The sequence below is a fragment of the Balaenoptera acutorostrata genome, chromosome 1 (assembly GCF_949987535.1).
Source record: "Balaenoptera acutorostrata chromosome 1, mBalAcu1.1, whole genome shotgun sequence".
Lineage (NCBI taxonomy): Eukaryota > Metazoa > Chordata > Mammalia > Artiodactyla > Balaenopteridae > Balaenoptera > Balaenoptera acutorostrata.
Genome location: NC_080064.1, coordinates 51,270,329 through 51,290,648, shown reverse-complemented (window position 1 = coordinate 51,290,648; position 20,320 = coordinate 51,270,329). Strand labels below are relative to the sequence as shown.

Here is a 20,320-nt window from a genome sequence, read left to right as displayed (position 1 = left end):
AGAGACTTACACAGCTTCCTACAAACACCTGCTCGACATTCACCAAGTCTCACCTTAAGGAGATCCTTATACCTTAACACACACACGCACACACACACACACACACACACACACACACACGTGTGGGAGTGCAATAAGTTGATTCTGTCACAATTAGAAGTGATGAATCATGAGAAAGAGTTTTTCCTGTATTTGCAGGTTTAGATCGACAGCAACTGTGTGTTCTCCACCTAAAACAATTTTCCAAAAATTTTAAGGATTTATTATTTTCTAATACTTTTATTGTTTTAATGATACTTCTGGAAGACTTCTAAAAGTTCTCTAAATCTTTCTTTTATTTGTGAAGCCAAGTACTGGAAAAAAATTCTGATAGATTCTGGTATGCACCCGACCACTGAATTCTGTGGGGGGGGGGGTGTTGGAGGGAGAAGAATTAACTAGATGAGGCACAAGCAATGGAATGATTTCTTTTAACTGGATTTGTTGGATAATGGAGTGTTTCAAGTCTACTGAAACCTTCATAAAATTTTTCTCTTTCCACACCAAGATAAACAGGGTACTGTTAACCAAATTAGTTAATTCTTTCAAGATCAAGACTGCTGCAATACCTTTGAATCATTTTGAAAAATCAATTCTCACTGAAAAGTATAAATATGTGGAGGGTGGTTTATATTATGGATGTGTTTTGGTTTTACATTTTAATTAAATTACTACACAAGTTTTTTTTCCATTTATCTGCTCACTCCTAAAAATTGAGACCCCAGACACATACCTCCAAAAATAAATCCAATTAGATAATCCTGACTTTCTAAATAATGAAAATTAAACTATTTCTTTATATTTATTACTTGCTAAACTTTTATTTATGTACCCAGGAATTGAGCCTCCTTTTAAAAATCTGAGGTCAAAATTGCTAAGTAATGCTTAGAACTAAATTATGAAAATACTACATATTATATCAATATTTATAGGAGGCAACAAAACTTAAGGGAAAGTTATAGCTTAAAACATCAATTATAGCTTAGAATAGAAAGAACTGATTAATTCACAATAGAAGCAATGAGATAACAGAATAGATATTAAATAGTACAAAGAAAATGAATCAAAGCCCAAAGTTGGTTCTCTGAAAAAGACTATTAAAACCAACAAACATGCTAAAGTTAAGCAAAAAGATGTTATAAATAACCAGTAATTGAAATAGAAACAAAGCATTAAATAGAATAAAAAGGATCACGATAACAGAAAATTGCTAATTCATAAAAGAATTACTATTTGTCAATTTGTAGTTAAAAATTTATAGAAGTTTTAACTTTCCACAAGAAAACGTTTCTTACTTTCATTAAAAAAAAAAACAAAACAAAACAACAGAAACACCCTAATATAGAGACCTTTGACATTATCTATGAGAAATAAAAGCCTATGGAGAAGTACTGACTTGCCCTAGAAAAAAAACAGCCAGTTAATAATAGAGATGGACTAATATGAAAGTTTTCTGATACCCAAACCCTTTTTTATGATAAACTATAGCTGATTTCATGTATTTCATTTTTCTCCTTCCTGAATTGATTCTTACTGAATTTATCTTGTCTCATATGTTCTCTTCGTTAGTTAGATAACACCGAATGTGTTTTCTAAGGTTCCGACTTAAAATGTTTTACAAACTTCAGCACCCAACATTCTTTTATAAAGGTGATGTCCTACGGCCAATTTTGGATGAGCATGCAAAAAACATCAGCATCAAAAATGTCATCACCCAGACTGATGGAAGCCCCTGAAGGAAGTAGACCTTGGTCTGTTCAGTTCACATTTTATTCATTACATTCAACCAAAAACGTTCTTTTTGTACTCAGCAAGATATGGATCACTGTGTTCATATATACCAATATAGCACACCAATTCCATTTATATCATCAGACTGCTTATCTTTATCTGGAGGATACTTTGGAAGCATTCTTCTGAAAAGAGTAGAATATCATCTGAAGAAGCCTGGATTATAATTTAGTAGCTGCATAATCATTTATGAAAATCTGAATCAACCTAAGGTTCTGTCTCTCACATGTTAAAGAGATAATGTATCAAATAAATAAGTACAATTTTTATTGAATATCCACTAAGTCCTAAGCACTGATTGAATTAACCTAATTAAAGTACATTTTATTTAGCCACTGAATACGAATCTCAGAATCCAGGTACAGTTAGGATACTGAAGATTTACAGCTTTTTAATGGCAGAGCTGTGCTTGAATTCAGATCTTCTGGCTTACATTTCAGTGTGCTTTCCACCAACCTACAATAGTACATTTTTATGTGATTTCCTATAGCAATGTAGGTTGTCTCTAGAAAGTAGATATCCTCAAATGATTGAAATTCACTTACCTTGCTTCTTTTCACAGTTGACAGCACAACCTAAAATTAGCTGGAGCAACCTCCCAAGCTCCACAGAATCTGAACATTCAGTTATTTGGTTTAAATCAGGGATAAGTTCTTCAGAAATCTGTTGTCCCAAAAACTGCAGTGTTGAAAATAAATTAGATCACTCATTTATGTAGGCTACAGAGAATTGACTACATGGAATTATTACAAGGAAAATGGGTTCATGAAATGACTCAGATAAATTAACAAATGATGAACCCACAATTATTGACTAAAACCAGTTAGTAAAGTTCAAGCAACCTCCCAAAATTTTGAGAACCAACCAAAAGCAACTAAAGTGGTTTTATAACAAATATCCTTTACCCCACTGTCAGAGAGATCAATTATGATAAAACTTATGCCTTTCCATAAAAAAATAAACAGACTCAAGTCAAAGAAAATTCATAATATTTTGATACATGTTCAATGAACAGAGAACCACAAAGTAAACCAAATGAACAACAAATCTAATGGATTAATCTTTCCTGGCTCTATCTTTTTTTTAAGATTGTTTTTTTCTTTTCTCTTTGGCTGTACCATGCAGCTTGCAGGATCTTAATTCCCTGACCAGAGATTGAACCCGGACCCTGGGAGAGGAAGTGCCAAGTCCTAACCACTGGACTGCCAGGGAAGTCCCAAGATTGTTTTTTTCAAGATACTAAAAAGTATTCTTGCCATTAAAAAAAAACCAAAAAACTTCAAAATGAGTTTTAGGCATTAATGAATTGTAAAATTTTAGTTCTAAAATTATTTGGAAGAAACTACAAGTTCAACTGTATGAAAACTTTAGAAAGTAAAAACAAAATTCTTTAATGGCAAAACCAAACCAAAAGCTTTCACACATTAAACAATAAACTTTCTTATATCAAATAATCCTGCTAGAGAACTTCTTAAGATGCTGAATAAGAAAAACAAATCACTTGAATAATGCATTATCTAATGTGATTTTAATACTACTTTTATTTTGCATTTTTTCCCAATTCACTTGCACAAGCATAATTTCATAGTATGTCTTTGCTGTTACTTACACTGGAAAGAAATATCAAAACAATGCTTTAAATAGAGAAGTACTTTAATTTAGTTATAAGGTCTACTTTATAGCACTGCATAAAATCAAATTATATAAAGATGAAAGTAATTTTATTTGAGAAAAAAATCAATTTAAAGAGTATCAATATAGAAACATTATTTTACAAATCAATATATTACTTTTTAGCCCCTTTATGTTAACAAAATTTGAGTGTTCTAAAAATGGAAAAATCATAATATATTTCAATTATGAATTATATACCAGTAAAATGTTATAAACAAAAAGCCAAGTCATTTTTCAGTGTCAATATAATTATCACAGAGTATTTTATATTTAAACAAAGTCAGATGATTTTCATACCTCATTGTAATAACCCATAATTCCTTGAAGTACCTTCTTTAAATTACTAGCCTAATAGAGGAAAAATAAGAAATAAATTATTTAATATTAACAATGAAAGAAAATATATGTCAAGGTGAAATACAATAAAAACTTCCTGATAAAAATGACAACAAAAATATATATTAGAGTTCTATAATACAAATACATGATTTTTAAACATCAAAGCTTTATTCAAAGTTTGATTAAAGAAAAAATGTCTTCTTCCTTAGATAGTTGAACCAGAGTGATTGTATTTAAAGTGAGCCACAACGAACTCAAGTACCAACTTAAAAGATTTAGCTATGAGCATGTCCACCTTCAGTCATGAGTGAGTAACTGGATCTAGACTTACTCTCCACCACAAACAACTAGAAAACAGGACAAAATACAAGGAATATTGTTTTCAAGCTTTAGCCAAAAGACAATATAGAACTCTAATTTCTAAGAGAAGGAAAACAAAAAAGATGAGCCCTAGTCTAAGATTTCTCTCTAGAGGCAATTTTCATACCATGGCACAGGGAGGTGGAAACAAAACAAAGCCTGATGTTCTCGTGGAGTTGAGAAGATAGACATCAGAAGTTCAGGAAGGTCGAGGTAGTTGGGATTTGCAGGGCAGATAAATGAAGAGGTGAGAGCTTTGGAAAGAAATCTCCATAGTAGTCCCTTTGACTCTTTGGCTGAATACTAATTTGCATGTGCATGGGTGAAACTCAATGAGATTAAACAAAAATAATTTCCGAGGAAACAACAATCTAGGGAACTATAAACTGAACAATTCCTTGAAGATTGCACAGGGCCAGAAACTGCTGAAATTCCCACCAGTCAGAGTGAAGAGATCATGACTATGCTAATACAGACAAGCATTCACTAAAAACCCCAAAAAGGTCACAGCTTAGTAGTGAGTCTAACCTAGCCCTAGAAGAGAAAATAACTCTAGGTCTGCCTTCCATCCCCCCAAACCTTGAAAAGATCAAACTGATTCACAAGTATCTTAACTGCCTGTAAGAACAAAGTCCAACACTCTTTAAAGGAATACAAAAAACCCAGCACTCAATAATAAAATTCACACTGTCTAGCATCCAATAAAAAATTACTACACATGTGAAGAAGCAGGAGTATGTGAACTATAATTAGGAGAAAACTCAGTCAATAGAAACAAGCCTAAAAATGAGAGATGAAAGAATTAGAAGATAAAAAAGTTAAAACTGTTAGTTTAAAAATGTTCAAGGATTTAAATAACAGGAATATATGAAAATAAATAATTTTTTTTAAAAAAGAACAAAATAAAGAGATTGTCAATGGATAAAAAAGCAAGACCTAACTATTAGGTTTCTACATCACTTTCAATATAAACACACAGAGAGACTAAAGAAGAGAAAAAGATATAATAGGCAAAAATAATGTTAAAAAAACGGGAGTGGTACATCAGTATCAGACAAAGTACACTTCCAAAAAAGAAATATTACCAGGGATAAAAATAAGTCATTTTATAGTGATAAGTAGATTCATTCAACAAGAAGACATAAAAAATTAATGTATATAAACCAAATAACACAGAATCAAATTACATGTTTAAAAAATTAGAATTGAAAGGAGAAATTGACAAATCCACAATCATCATTAGAGATCTGAGGACTCCTCCCCCCTTAGTTTATAGAATAATCAGACAGAAAATCAATAAAGATATAAAAGAAGTAAACAGTACTATCAACAAAGCTGTAATAATCTGTATTTGTAGGACTGCAAAATACATGTTGTTTTCAAGTGCACATGGAATATTCACCAAGACAGACCATATATTAGGTCATAAAATAAGTCTTAGTAAATGTAAAAGAATTCAGAGTATGTTCTCAAAACAAAATGGAATTAAATTAGAAATTAATAAATAAAAGAAAGATATGTAGAAAATCCTCAAATATTTAGAATTTGAAATACCTACTTCTAATATACCCAGGGGTCAAAAGAAAAATCACAAGGGAAATTACCAAATATTTTGAACTAAATGAAAATAAGAACACAGTATGTTAAAATGTGTGGGATGTGGCTAAGGCATTGCTTACTACTAGGGAAAAGTGCTTAAAGCTGATGACTTAAGCTTTCACCTCAAGAAGCAAGAAAAAGAGCAGATGTAAAGAAGAAAGGAAATAACAAAGAAGAGAAAGGAAATCAATAAAACAGAAAACAAAAGCTAGTTCTTTTCAAAAAAAATTTTTTTTAATTGAAAAACATCAAGCCAGATTTATCAAGGAAGAAAATATAAAAGACATAAATTACCAATATCAGAGAAGAAAGAACAGAAACAATTCAAACATCCATCAACAGGGGAATGGCTAAGCAAATTGTGTTAAATCAGTGTAACGAAATACTACTCAGCAAAAAAAAAGAAATAACTACTAATACAGGCGACATGGATGAGTCTCAAAAACAATACATGAGTAAAAGAATACCAAAGAGTTCATAATATCTGATTCCATTTATACGGAACTCCAGAAATTAAACCTATACTGACTGAAAGCAGACCTGTGGCCACCCAGGGCCAAGTCAAGAGTGAGGATTAACTGGAAAGGGGCATACGTGCATGTTTTTGCTTAATGGAAACGTTCTATATCTAATTATGATGGTATAAGAACATACACAAGTGTCAAAACTCAAACTATACACAGTAAAATGTACCCTTCAGTTAATTTAAAAAATAAGATTTAGTTGAGATTAGTGCTAATTTCAGACCACTGTTTGGATCAAGTACTTCTAGCATTCATTCTACATACCTTTATTCGCCAGTTGTCACCAACATCCTCTTTAATTCGGCTTAACCAAGATTCATTGAACCAAGCTACATCACTACAACAAGAATACAAATGCTGAACATTAAAATGTTTTTATTACATGAAAAATACCAAATTTAATCAACAGATTCAAAGTTATTTTCCATCTTAAAGCCTGTCTTTAATAAGAATAGTAAATATTATTTAAAATGAACCCACTGAACTTTTTGGTATTCCTAAGGGTTTCTTTTGGAATCTCTCATAGTAAATTAATTAAGTCATTAACATCTTCAATTTAACAAACATTTACTAAATATCTCATACTAGGCACCCTGGTAGGTAGATGTAAAAATCCCAATCCTAAAGGGAAAAAAAAGGAAAACATTTTAACATGTCTACTATGTATCAAGCACTGTGCTTGATGTTTTTTCATACTACTTCATTTAAATATCATAGTAACTTGGCAAAGCATCCATTATCCCCAATCTTACTCCTCAGTGAACTGAGAATAAGACAATAATTTGCCCCAAGTGACACCAGTACATGGCAAAGTTTAGTATTAAGTCCGATACTGACATTGATGGCCAAGACAAAGACTTGCTATATCAAATTTTTATGTATTTAATAAGGCCTTGAAGAATAACACCTGATTATAAATAGTCAACTACAATAATAGATTATATTCTAAACAAATACTTGGATGCTTCCTCTGAGTAAGAGTAAAATGAAGATGAATAATTTATTATCCTGACTCTTACAGAAATAGCTATTAAAGGGAGAAAGTAAGGAGCACAAATAACTACACTCAAAGGAGAATGTGATAAATGCTTTAAGGAGTAATCGAACACCAAGAAATCACAGAATATTAGTGCTAGAAGAGGTCTTACAGGTCTTACCTAAATTTTTACTTTACAGATAAGCCAACTAAAGTGAAGGAAGAAATTAAAGGGGTTATTTCCAAGGCGGTATCTTGAATTTAAAGATGCAAAGCTGAAAACAGTGCCTAGCTTTTCAGAAATCATTCTGCCTCAGATGTGCTAAAGCAGAAGATGTCACTTCTGACTACAGTAACCAGAAATGGCTTCACCATTTTCAATTCATTCTTTGGAATTTGTAACCATTTTCTTTTGAGCAAATTAATGTTAATTATTTTTGACTTTTCTCAGATGCTAAGGCTATAATTACCAAAATAACTTGGCTAAGTGTATAAATGGTATATTTCTAACCAGGTGTTTACCTGAAAAGACTGAATTTTTTTAGTTAATGAGTCAAAACTCTCAAAGTAAATATACTTTCTTTTGACATCAGTTTAAGTTGAAGAGGTATGCCAGTTGCAATGGTTAATTTTATGTGTCAATTTGGCAGGGCCCCAGTACCCATATATTTGGTCAAACATGCTTGGATGTTGTAGTGAAGATGTATTTTAGATGAGATTAACATGTAAATCAGTAGACTCTGAGTAAAGCTAATTACCCTCCATAATGTGGGTGGGCCTCGTCCAATCAGCTGAAGGCCTTAAGAAAATGACTGACCTCCCCTGAGAAAGAGTAAATTCTGCCAGTAGACTGCCTGTCAACTATAGCTGCAACATCAACTCCTCCCTAGATCTCCAGCCTGCTGGTCTACCTACTCTGTGGGTTTTGGAGTTGCCAGCCTGCACTATCACATGAGCCAATTCTTAAATTTCTCTCTCATCCCGTGTGTGTGTGTGTGTGTGTGTGTGTGTGTGTACATATACACGTGTATATATACATATCTTATTGGTTCTACACGTGTATATATACATATCTTATTGGTTCTATTTCTTTGGAGAACCCTGACTACCTACTACACCTGTCTTCTGACCCTAAAAAAAATCTTCATATATGATTCTATAATTCTATAATTCCATTGTAATTACCTTTAGAAAATGGATCTAGAGATAACCTCTTCTAGTGTTTCCTCCTTTTGTCTTGCATTCCTACTTGTCTTCCTTCCCATCTCAAATCAGCTTTAGCCCTATGTCTTAGAGTGTGCTCAGGCTGCTACAGCAAAATACCACACACTAGATGGCTTAAACAACAGAAATTTATTCCTCACCGTTCTGGAGGCTGGAAGTCCAAAATCAAGATGCTATCAAGGTAGGTGTCATTCTGAGATCTCTAGTTGCTACCATCTTGCTGTGTGCTCACATGACCTCTTTTTTGTATGTTTATAGACAGAGAGTGAGCTCTCTGACTTCTTATAAGGAGTTCAATCCTATTGGATCATGTCTCCCCACTTTTATGACCTCATTTAACTTTAATTACTTCTGTATAGACCCCATCTCCAATATAGTTAAACTGGGGGTTTGGGCTTCAACATACGCATTTTAAAGGGACACAAACATTCAGTCCATAATACCCTAACTGAGAAATACTTTCTAACTTCTCCATAGAAATCTAACTCTTGTTCTCTTATAAACAAATCCATCCTTCTCAAACAATTATAATTGCAGCCAATCTTTCCCACTATTAAACTTTATATCCAGTCTCAGAACATTCAGGACATATCCTTCTTTTACTTTTTTGCACTGCCACATCTACATGCTTTAACTAGACTCTTGGCCCCAACAATTAGCTCCTTTTTTCTAGTATTTCCCAGAACTTCAATGCAACTTAAGAGACACCAAATAAGAAGGGAACACAAGACTAAGGAAGTGAAATGTGGTCCAACTGTTTTCTAATAAAACTAAGTAAGAAACACTACAGGATTATTTTTTAACTCCACCCATGGTATCTGTCTTCACAATTCTACCAGCTAAATATAGGTAGTAATTAATACCTGCTGGTTACTAGACACAACATAGCTGTGTTGCTTCAGTGGACACCCTGACACCATTCTTCTTAAATAATCAAAAGGCCTTGTGCGCTTAACACATCAAATTGTGATCTGTAATTTGGACATGCACATCTGGCCTCTCATTTATTAAGGCTCCAAAGTAAAAATCTATCAGGAGGGGTTCAAGATACTAGGCTGAAATGATTACAGTTGACTGAGGGCACTGGCTTGAGTCAGGCCAAAGTGATAAAAATCTGGGCTTTGCTATTTTACTCATTATTTGACTTACTGAAGTCATTTCACCTTTATAAACCTCTGTTTCCTCACCTATAAACTGAGGATAAAAATAATGCCTACCTCACAAAACAGTAATAAAAATTAAATGAAATACCATATGTACAGGGTAGAGAACAATGTCTTACATTTAGTAAATACTCATATGTTGGCTTTCATGATTTATTATTTTAAATGCTCAAATATCTGCTGAATGAATGAAGGAACAAGTAAGTGCATGATACTTGAGGTCTCTGGATATTCTACATTCTGTCTCATTCTTCTCCCTCTTGTAAAAACGTCTAGTCAAAGACAATAGAACAAAACAGAGAAATTATCTGGTGCTTAAAGTGACAAAGCTAAAAAGTAGCATGCACTATTTATAGCTGTTATGGGTTGAACTATGTTCCCAAAAATGAAATGTTCAAGGCTTAAACCCCGCTACCTGTGAATATAACCTTATTTGGAAATACGGTCTTTGCAGATGTAATCAAGTTAAGATGAGGTCACACTAAATTAGGGTGGACCCTAATCCATTATGACTGGTGTCCTTCTAAGAAGAGGAGAAGAGACACAGAGGGAAGACAGCCGTGTGAAGACGGAAACAAAGATTGGAGTTATGATGCCTCAAACTAAGGGATGCCTGGGGCTACCAGAGACTAGAAGCAGCAAGGCAGGACCCTGACCTAGAGGTTTGGAAGGGAGCATGGTCCAGCCAATACCTTGATATAGGACTTCTAACCTCCTGAACTCTTAAATAACAAATTTTTGTTGTTTTAAGCCACCTAATCTGTGGCACTTTGTTATGGAAACCATGGGAAATGAATACAGTTGTAGTTATAATTTTTCCCCCATGTGTCTTTAAAATAATAACAGTTTCTGCATTTAAAAAAGAGATACATATTATGTATTAAGACTTAAGATAACAATTAAAGAACTGTAGACTCCTAGCAACAATTCCATGGCTCACCATGTCTAAGTCATATACTTTGGGAATTGATTTTTAAGATTTTATTATTTAGAAGCATACCTGCCTCAGGTAACTAATGAAAGAATTATTCATCAGATTTTGCTACTTCCTTAAAAAGCAAACTTTTCCTTCTCATTTTCAGTAACAACTTTGATGTGAGTCACAACATCCATCAACGTAATACATAATAAATTGGAACATATATAAAGTGCTTTGAAGTGTTCAAAGAAATAAGGTAAAATTTGCTTTTTTTAGCAGGAATATTATACACTGACCCAACCAGGGGAAAATGTATGCTATAAGTTTCACTGTCTGGATCCAGACTTCTGAAAAGCTTACAGAAGATGAAGGGGGTTCAAAAAGAAAAATAAATTTAAATTGGTTCTTATACGATAAGGAGGTGTAGACATCTAAGTACATGCAAAAACAGACAAATGAAACAAAAAAGAGGTTTAGGCCCAATTTTAGGTCACTGTCATTTGTTTTATGAAGAATGAGAGCTTTCTGATTGGTTGGCTATTTTATTATTCCTCCAGAGAAGCTATGAGAAGACAGTAAGAGACAAAAGAGAGAATAAAAAAAGAAAAATCAGAGAGACACAGGATCCGCAGTAACAACAGAATCCAACACATTATGTAAGAATGAGCTGGTGATAAAGGATACAGTTTAGCTAAAACTGACCTGACCCTATTCTAAACATCAGGTACAGTGCTAGCATACAGGAGGTCAGAGAGCCATATGTATCACCATATAATAGTAAAAACAGCTCTCATCTACTGTGTTGTGGTGTAAAGCTATCAAAGACACTTCAATACATATAAATGACATCTTTGGATGGCACTGTTGAAGTGAGTGAATGCTCACCGGCCTTATACCTATACCAAAACAACGTAGCTGCGTCTACACCAACACCCACAAGAATGAGAAAAGGCCAGGTTGTACATTCTAAAAACAGTGATGACTTTCCCAAATCATCAAGAAAGGACCATATTCAGAATTCTTAGTTCTGACCAATTAAATCACTTTGAAACCAATTAGGGTGTAAATAAATAATTAAGAAACATTTTTAAGAAAGCAGGGGAGTAAGGCATATTTTAGAATGACTGCCAAAAAAAATGTTAACATGCTAAATTTATCTTTTAAAGTGTTAATCTTGAGTTAACCATAAAATCTGTCTATTCAAATTAGATCATCTTGAAGATTCCAAGTAACTAAGATTATGATATTGTTTGAAGTTGTTTTTCTAAGAGTGGTAAAGAATTTTTTCTAATCCATCTACAGTGTTTTTCAATGTCAATCATAAAAAGCCTTTACAAAATGATGGCAATTATTAAATAAATAATTTCTGATATATAAAACCATGTAGCAGAAATAGGAGTCTGGTCTCATTGAATATATATTACCATGAAAGTAAGCTAATACAAAATCAGTATGACTATTAATTAATCAATTATGACCACAGGGCTTCCCAGGTGGCACAGTGGTTAAGAATCCACCTGCCAATGCAGGGGACACGGGTTCGAGCCCTGTCCGGGGAAGATCCCACATGCCACGGAGCAACTAGGCCTGTGCGCCACAACTACTGAGCCCATGTGCCACAACTACTGAAGCCCGCGTGCCTAGAGCCCGTGCTCTGCAACAAGAGAAGCCACGACAATGAGAAGCCCGCGCACTGCAACGAAGAGTAGCCCCCGCTTGCCGCAACTAGAGAAAGCCCGTGCACAGCAACAAAGACCCAACACAGCCAAAAAAAATAAATAATTAATTAATTAATTAAAAAAAAATTATGACTACAGAATTGGCCCTGTTTGTCCTATTAAGAGTACAACTCATATTGTAGATATTACAACCCTAATCCTTGTACAATGTTTGGCAAAAATTACGAAGTAATGGATTTAGGAACTTTTGATATTGTATAATTATATAAAAGGGGTCCAACCCAAACAGAATCACTTTACTGGTTAAGGTACCCAGCATTTGTGACTTAAAATGTCATTTACACAACATTTCATTATTGGTGGATTCATACAATTATGATTATTAATTCAATATAGATTTTAAATTTAATATTTTCTCCAAATCCAGTATTTCGTGCATCAATTAACTCAAAAATAATAATCTCCATGTACTGATATCTTAAGATGACAACAGTGTAACTGAAGGAAACATTACAGTATAAGAAATTATATCACTCATTTAACCTGTTTCTTTCTCAGTAACTATAACTTGTGAACATGACCAGAACAAGTTTAAAATTAACATCTCTTGAATAGATAAGAATCCTGATTGCTCATTTAATTAAGATGTATCTCTATGAACAAGCAAGAAATAATCAGGTGGTAAAATTTTTTGTTCCTTACATGCAAGAATGCCTTGGCAACATACGCCTGTCATCACTGGAAAGGATAAAGTTTCAATAACCTTTAGAAGACAAGTCCAAATTTTCTCCCTTGAAATTGGGTTTACAATTATTTCAGGAAGAGTGTGGAACACGACTTACATTTGATGAAGAACTTGTGCCATGGCAACTCCGTTAGTCAGCTGTTTCACATCCTGACAAGGTGCAGCAGTATTGAATGTCTGCAGCTAAAGTGACATAAAGCAAGTTACTTAACTGCTTTACTCCCCTCCCGCCTCAATTTATATATATGAATGAACACTAGAGAGAAAACTGTTTTGTTTAAATTCAGACCCTGCCAAACAAATGAAATTATACTAATACGTTTCTATGACTGTTATATTTTTATAAGAATACTTAACATTTCATAAAATCATTATCATACCTAAAATAGTCAAACATATTGATGTCATGTAGGAAGTACTTCAGAATTTCTGAAAAACACGTGTCGAACTCTTAAGATAGTAATAGTCTGTGTTTTGTCAATTTTTAGGAGAATAACATCAGGAAAAGAACTTTAAGATAACCTAACATCTGCAAGTTAAAATTTCACTCATATCATTTGGTAGGAAAACAAAAGCTAGAAATGCCAAGTCTAAAACTACCTAGTTAATCAGTAAGCTCTAAATAAGGCAGGACTTCTGCCTGTTACCAACAGTTACCCTTAGAGCATGAACAGTCCAGGGCCCACCCATCACGTCAAGTTGTATCTATCTAGTTTGGCTTTAGATGCTACTAACTTTTCAAATCTCTGTGTGTTAAACATTCATGTACATTTTAAAAATAGAAGTGAAACAGTGGCAACTCTTCCTAATAAGCAAATACAAGATAGAGGAATTTTTTTAAAAGCAAATTACAACAGAGCTCAATGGATTATATACTTTCTAGAAATCTAATCTCAATCCATAAATATCTTAAATTAAATATACTATGATTCTCTATTCCCACACATATTCATCTCCTTTACTATTCAATTATAATTCCTTAGTTTACCACCATAATACACCTTTAGTGGTTGTTGTATTTTGAGATTCTACAAATCTGTCTCCATTATCCTAATACAAAATGGAAGAATGACACAAACTACATATATCTAGCCACAGTTACTTTCAAAGCACAAAGATAAAGATACTTTACTGAGCTTCTACTCTACGTAGGGCACTGTAGTATAGAAAGGAGTTACAAGGGAAAAACACCAGGTTTCCACTCTCAAGTACCTTCAATCCAGAGTTAAGGAGAGGAGAAAAAGACACAAATCATTTGTAGATGTCACTTCTAGTCTCATGACTGCAGTATGCACAAAATGTTCTGAAATATACAAGAGTTAACTAACCTAATTAGGGCTTGTATTTATTAAAGACTTCTTAGAGATGATTCCAATGGATGATCTTGAGTAAAGAAAGGGCCAGGGGAAGGAAACTTCAGGAAATAGCAACATGATAAAAAGCACAAGTACAAGAAAAGACATGGTATTTTTAGGTAACATGCAGTTCAGTATTGCTGGATTTCTCTGCTTGTTCAGTGTTAAGGGAGACAACCAAGAGGGTAAAAAACAGGCATGGGTCAGAACTCAGAGACATGGCAAGAAACTTGGAATTATCCTTAACGGTATTATCTATATCATGGGGAAACAGTAGAATAGTTTCGACCACACAAGTTGGTTGTGAGAATTAAATAAATTAGCAAACACAGTGTACTTAGATCAGTGCCTGGCACGTGGTACAAACTCAACAGCTGTTAGCACATTAGCTATGAGTCAGGGTTTCTCAAAGTGTGGCATCTAAGAACAATATGTATCAGAATCTCCAGACAAATTAAATCAGAAAATCCCCAAGTGATTCTTATGCACATCAGTTTTTTAGAACCATTGCTCTGGGTGATGAAGAATCACTAAAGAGTAACAAGGAAGAGACATCTTTAGTATGTTTTGGATAGCAGCAAGAGTGACACAGAGAATGGGAGAGAGTAGGTTTATGCTTGCTCAGTTAGAAGGCTCCTGCAATGGTCTTTCTGACAACATGGAATGCTAAGATTAGTTAGGGTAATGCTGACTAACAGGACAGCATGAATTCATGGAATATTTAAAATATAAAATAAGAAGGATTTTGCAGTTGGGTGGATGTACAAGGAAGAAAAACCCCAGGGTTTAGGGCATCTTTAAAAGGAAGATAATCATATACATTCAGGTAAAATGTGGTTCCCACTTCTCAACCCTTCCTACTTACACATTACATCATTAAGTTTCTACAAAATGGGTATGATTAGTGATTTTAAAAAAGACAACTTCATGAGACACAGAATATTAGGCAAAATAGTAAAGAAATATGTAAAAGGAGTAAATACACTGAGTGCCTCATGGCCCACCACACCCAGATTAAGATCAATTTCTTCTTTTTACGGCCATGAAAAGTATTTCTTGGAAGCTCTTAAACTAGTTGCAAAATAAATTAGATAACAGAGAACGTCACTTCATTTGGCTAAATTGAAAGACTTTATAACCAAGAAGTGTGAATAAATTATAAAGCTCAGTGATGGGAGTGAAGCCAAAGCAGTGGGACAAAAGAAAATGTACCCTTTCAGACTACTCTTCATAGAGGTGAAGATGAAAAAGTCTTTTGGTGAGTGACCCAAAAAGGACAAACAGGGCTTCCATCACTAAACACAGCGCTCTGGCAAATAGCATCTTACTTTCTTCTTTATTTTTAAATAAAGCAAACAATCAGAAATGTGGAAATGCTGTTCCTGAACTGCTTCAATATTAACATCAAAGAAATCAAGGAAGAAAAGGGGTTTTCACCACTCATAGCCAACAAAAACTCAACTCTGGGTCAACTCTATTCTCAAATTATTCTCACATTCTCTTCCTTCAGCTGCTCATTTCAAAAGAGAATCACTGCTCTGAGCTTTAAGATCTTCATAAAAATGATTCAGCCTTTTTTTTTTTTTTTTTGTAATTTGGGCATACATTCGGTATTACTTTTTCCTTCACCAGCATGTTGGAGTCAAAGAATGAAAGAACCAAGTAAACCATTAAGAAAAACCTGGTCCAGCACTCTAATTTTATTGAAGAAATTAAAGTCCAAAGATTTAAAATTTTCAAATGTCACAGAGCCAAGAGGCAGAATTAAATTTATCTTCACACACGTACTTCAAACTCTCTCTACCATGTAAATGATGCCCAAATTTATCCTTCAGCCCTGAATTTTTTGCTAAGTAGCAGTATAACATTTCTAAGAACTAATTATTTTAAGGTGAGCTCCAAATCATAAAATATAACTTTTAAAGAACTGCCAAAACAGGCATCTCTTCACCTAACCTACTTTCCTTGATGACTTCTCTGTTAAGGATGGTTCTATTGTCCAAGAACAATGTCCAGTACTGAAAGGACACAGTTTACTATCAGCTGTCTTCTCACCTCCATCATAATGTTTTTTTAATCTTATATCTCCTACAACTTCCCCTCAACACGCAACATTACTTAGCTTGGCAGGGAGCACATCATTAAGAGTCCACGGATATCATGACAAAGGTGTCTTCCATTACCTTCTTTCAATTTATCCTCAAAGAAGACTATTACATTACTGCTAGGAGTTCTTCCCTGTGTCTGGAAAACTCATTTCTCCTGATTTCTGCTTGTTGAAATTCATCAATCCTCTATGAAACAGTTAAAAATTTATCCTAGGTATCTACAAAAACCTATATACTTAGTGGTGAATAATCAATGGTGAAATACTAGTCTCTGATGTCAGGACCAAGACAAGGATATTTACTATCATCATTTTGATTCAATGTTGTACTGCAGATCCTAGTCAGTTTTTGTTCCTGGGGATAAAGCAGAAAACAGGTCAGACGAGAGCTCTGACCCCAAAGTGCAAACGAGATGACTTCAGAAAATGTTAAGTGTTACAGACACAACAAAAAGGGGTTAACGGGTTACAATGGGATAGGAGTAGGGGACAGGTAGGTCACTCACTGTCACAGACTGTCTCTGAAAGATGACAAGAGACCCAAGAACTGAATGGTGAGAAGCCAGCCAGTCATTGGAAGAACTAGAAGGAGGATATTTTAGGAAGACGGACGAGAAGTTAAAAAGCCCTGATGCATTAAAAAAAAAAAAAAAAAAAAAGAGCTTAACTTCAAGAAACAGAAAGTCAACACAGCATGGTGGGCACGGAGGAGTGTGGCATGATGCCAGTTTGCAGAAAGTTGGGGAGGTGAGGTAAGACCAACTATGCAGTAGCTGACGAACAGCAAAGTTCACTGGGAATCATCCAGAGAGGTAAAGAAAAGCCTAGAGGCAGGAACCTAAGAAACTAAGGCAGAAGATAATTTCACAAAGGAGCCATCAATTAAGATAAGGATAATATAATAGTTCCCAGTTTGCCAATCGCAGTACGTGAAGGCCTTAGAGAAAAGAGCTCAAGTGCAATGGGCTAAGGAGTAAATAAAAGCTCAAAAAGTATAAAGGCTGAGTACTTAAAAACGCAAGAAATATGACTGTGAAGGAAGGGGGGAATACAGTGTAGCTTTAATAGGGAGTCATGGCTCTTTGTTTTTCTTTTTAAGAGAGGGAAGATTAGAGCAAGTTTTCATGTAGAGAGGAAAGAGCTAATGGAAAGGAAAAAATAAATACCGAAAGGGGATAAATGACAGAGCAAAGTTTTAGAAGAGGTGAAAGAGGTGGATCTAGAGCCAGAGCCAAAGATAAGGAGGAGGTTGTTTTCCTGATGGGGAGAAGGTTTGGGGCTCAAACAGGGTACTGATAAAGGTTTGCAAAGAGAAGTAAGAGAGGAACTGTGTGGTAACTCTTAATCGTAAAGCTGGGTAGTGTATAGGAACAGGCGGATTTGGCTGTAGCAGCATTTGAGCGGCAACAGTCTGCACGCTAATTCCATTTTCTCCATAGTGTTTCAGCAGCCTGAGAGAGAAATGGAGAAGCAAACAACCAATTATACTCTGTCATCTATGATTCCTTATCTTTCCTTATGTTATAAATAATATTTTTACATGGGACTTCCCTGGCGGTCCAGTGCTTAAGACTGTGCTCCCAATGCAGGGGGCATGGGTTCGATCCCTTGTGCGGGGGAACTAAGATTCAACATGCCACATGGCGCAGCCAGAAAAATAAAATTAAATATAAATAAATAATATTTTTACAGTTTTTAAGGAATTTTGCCTTCCATTATAAAAAATACACAGCTCTGCCTGCCACATCAATTAAAATTGAAAATTCTTTGATTATTCTTGATATCTTTCTTTCTCAGTGTCTTATACAGAGTAGGAACTTCACTGTTTATTAATACTGATTAAAACAATGGATACAGTCACAAAATATTTTAAATTTTGAAATACAATTCAAGAAAATCCTATACTTCACCACCAACTCATATAAGTCAATGACATCATAAAGACTAAGTTTACTGGTAAGTCAGATGTTTAGAGCAACAATGCAACAGATTAGGATACACCCTTTAATTAGTCATTTGCTTAATAAAACACATCATTAGAAGTAATGTTGCCTTGTTCCATGACAGCCTTAAACATGGCATCTAAATCCCAATACTTCTTTTAAGTGAAAATACAGATGAACACTTAGCTAATTGCTTTTAACTCAGAAACTCCAGATGCTTGCATTCTACTTAAAGCAAAAGCCATTTACCTCCAAAGTGTAAAGGTTGCTTTACATTATGGTTATTTCCAATATACTTCACACATTGTCAGAAACCTTCCCTAATTTCTCATTCTTTTGAATTACATGCATTGAGAGATAGACGGGGAATCTCATCAACCAATTACCGCCTCCTAATCCAGTCTGTTTACATTCCATTCTGCACACAGTCCCCTACACAAAACTAAACACCTGGTTTAGGGATGAGCATCATTGACAGCACCTTGTGGACCATCGAGCATCAACCTTGCCCAATGTGGGTTAGAAGCCACTCCTGAACGTCAGCTCTCTCTGATCGCTGAGCACCTCCAAAAGGTGACAGACATTGTTTTGCTGGCGGGAATAGTGGGGACAGATCCTGCATGTCCAAACCCAACAAATTAACAGAAATACTAAACGCGGATAAAGTGCAAACGAAAATGCCAAGTTCTTTTCTTTAAGGAAAATGCTTGTCCATTGGAAGGGGAAGGGAACCAGTGAGAAAAAGGGAATACGAGCCCCCACCCTTGACATATCTTCTGGTCCACGCAGGAAATACGTGGAAACATCTCTTCTAAGCGGCTTCTACAAAAATGGATGTCCTGGAGTCAGGGAGAAGCACTGATCCACGAACTAAAACCACCTCTTGGTCACCTGCGTCCAAGTAGAGGAAGGTGGTTGCAGTGGGAGGGAGGTTTCAGAGGGGATCTTCACTCCCAAGTGGCACAAAGGTCACTATGGGAAGGCAGTTCATCAGACGGAAGGCAAGGGTGTCGGTGGCCCAGAAAGTCTAGGGCTTGGGCGCAGGGCAGGGGCAGAAAATGGGAGAGCGGGGAGTAAAGGGATGGGCGCTTGGCTCCCGCCACAGCTGTTAGGAGCACGATCAGGGCGGTAAGATGATCCTCCTCCGTCCCGCCCCCCACAGCTCCCTTTATCCTCCCCCCGCCCTCAAAGACATAAACACACGCACACTCACTCATGGACGCACACCTGCCCCGCGACCCGTAGGTGGCACTCTCGCGGTCAAGGGCGACTGGAGGCGCGGAGGGCAGTAAGCGGAGTCCGGGGCGCAGGTGGCCCCCGCTACGGCGCAGGTGGTCCCCGCTGCTCCGCAGGCTCACCTGAGAGGTGCCAGTGACCAGGCACCCCCCCCCCCAGGACCTCTGCGCGGTCCCCCGGCTCCCCTCGCCCCCTCGTACTCACCCAGATGATGAGGCTGTCGCACAGTGGCAGCTCAGACTGCGGAAGCGGCTGCGTCTCTTCCATGGCTGGGACAGCCGTCAACTACACCGCTGACACCAAAACCTCCCTCCTCCCCGCGCTCCGCCAGGCGCCGGCGTCGAGAACCTGCTCGCCCGCCAGTAAAGCTCGGTAGCCAGGCCCAGCACCCGCGCCGCTCACGCGCGAAGCCTCGCGCTGCCGACGTCGCCGGCGTAACCCCCTCCTCTCCGCTGCCCCTGCCCCGCCCCGCAGTTCGCCCCCTCCCCTGTCTGGCCCTGGCCGCGCCGCTCGGCACCTGAGCCCCGCCCCCTCCCCTCCCTTTTTCTCCCCGCCGTCCTCCCACCCGTCCTTCCCACTCCGGCACACCTCTCCCCGCCGCAATGAGTGACCTGGGCGCGCACCAGTCACAAAGAAGATAGGTGCCG

At 36.2% G+C, this 20,320-nt stretch overlaps 2 protein-coding genes across 4 annotated transcripts in view; one reads left to right on the top strand and one right to left on the bottom strand.

Annotated features, from left to right (window-relative positions):
* LOC103014389 (cytochrome P450 2J2) overlaps positions 1–10,822 on the top strand; it is a 125,953-nt gene extending 115,131 nt beyond the window's left edge. Inside the window, exon 10 of the transcript XR_009005418.1 lies at positions 10,772–10,822. The gene's annotated coding sequence lies outside the window, so the exon portion shown is untranslated. The remainder of the gene's footprint in view (positions 1–10,771) is intronic.
* HOOK1 (hook microtubule tethering protein 1) overlaps positions 1–20,090 on the bottom strand; it is a 65,785-nt gene extending 45,695 nt beyond the window's left edge. Inside the window, exons 1-5 of one of the 3 annotated variants that reach the window (XM_028163434.2) lie at positions 19,878–20,090; positions 13,130–13,215; positions 6,591–6,663; positions 3,802–3,852; positions 2,376–2,508 (exon numbers count right to left, since the gene is read on the bottom strand). In XM_028163434.2, the coding sequence (XP_028019235.1) occupies positions 2,376–2,508; positions 3,802–3,852; positions 6,591–6,663; positions 13,130–13,215; positions 19,878–19,940 (406 nt within the window). In that variant the 5' untranslated portion in view covers positions 19,941–20,090. Of the gene's footprint in view, positions 1–2,375; positions 2,509–3,801; positions 3,853–6,590; positions 6,664–13,129; positions 13,216–13,412; positions 13,440–19,877 lie in introns of those variants that run through there. The other 2 variants (XM_007164363.3, XM_007164364.3) reach the window with 2 other exon arrangements.
* Between the last annotated feature and the right edge of the window lie 230 nt (positions 20,091–20,320).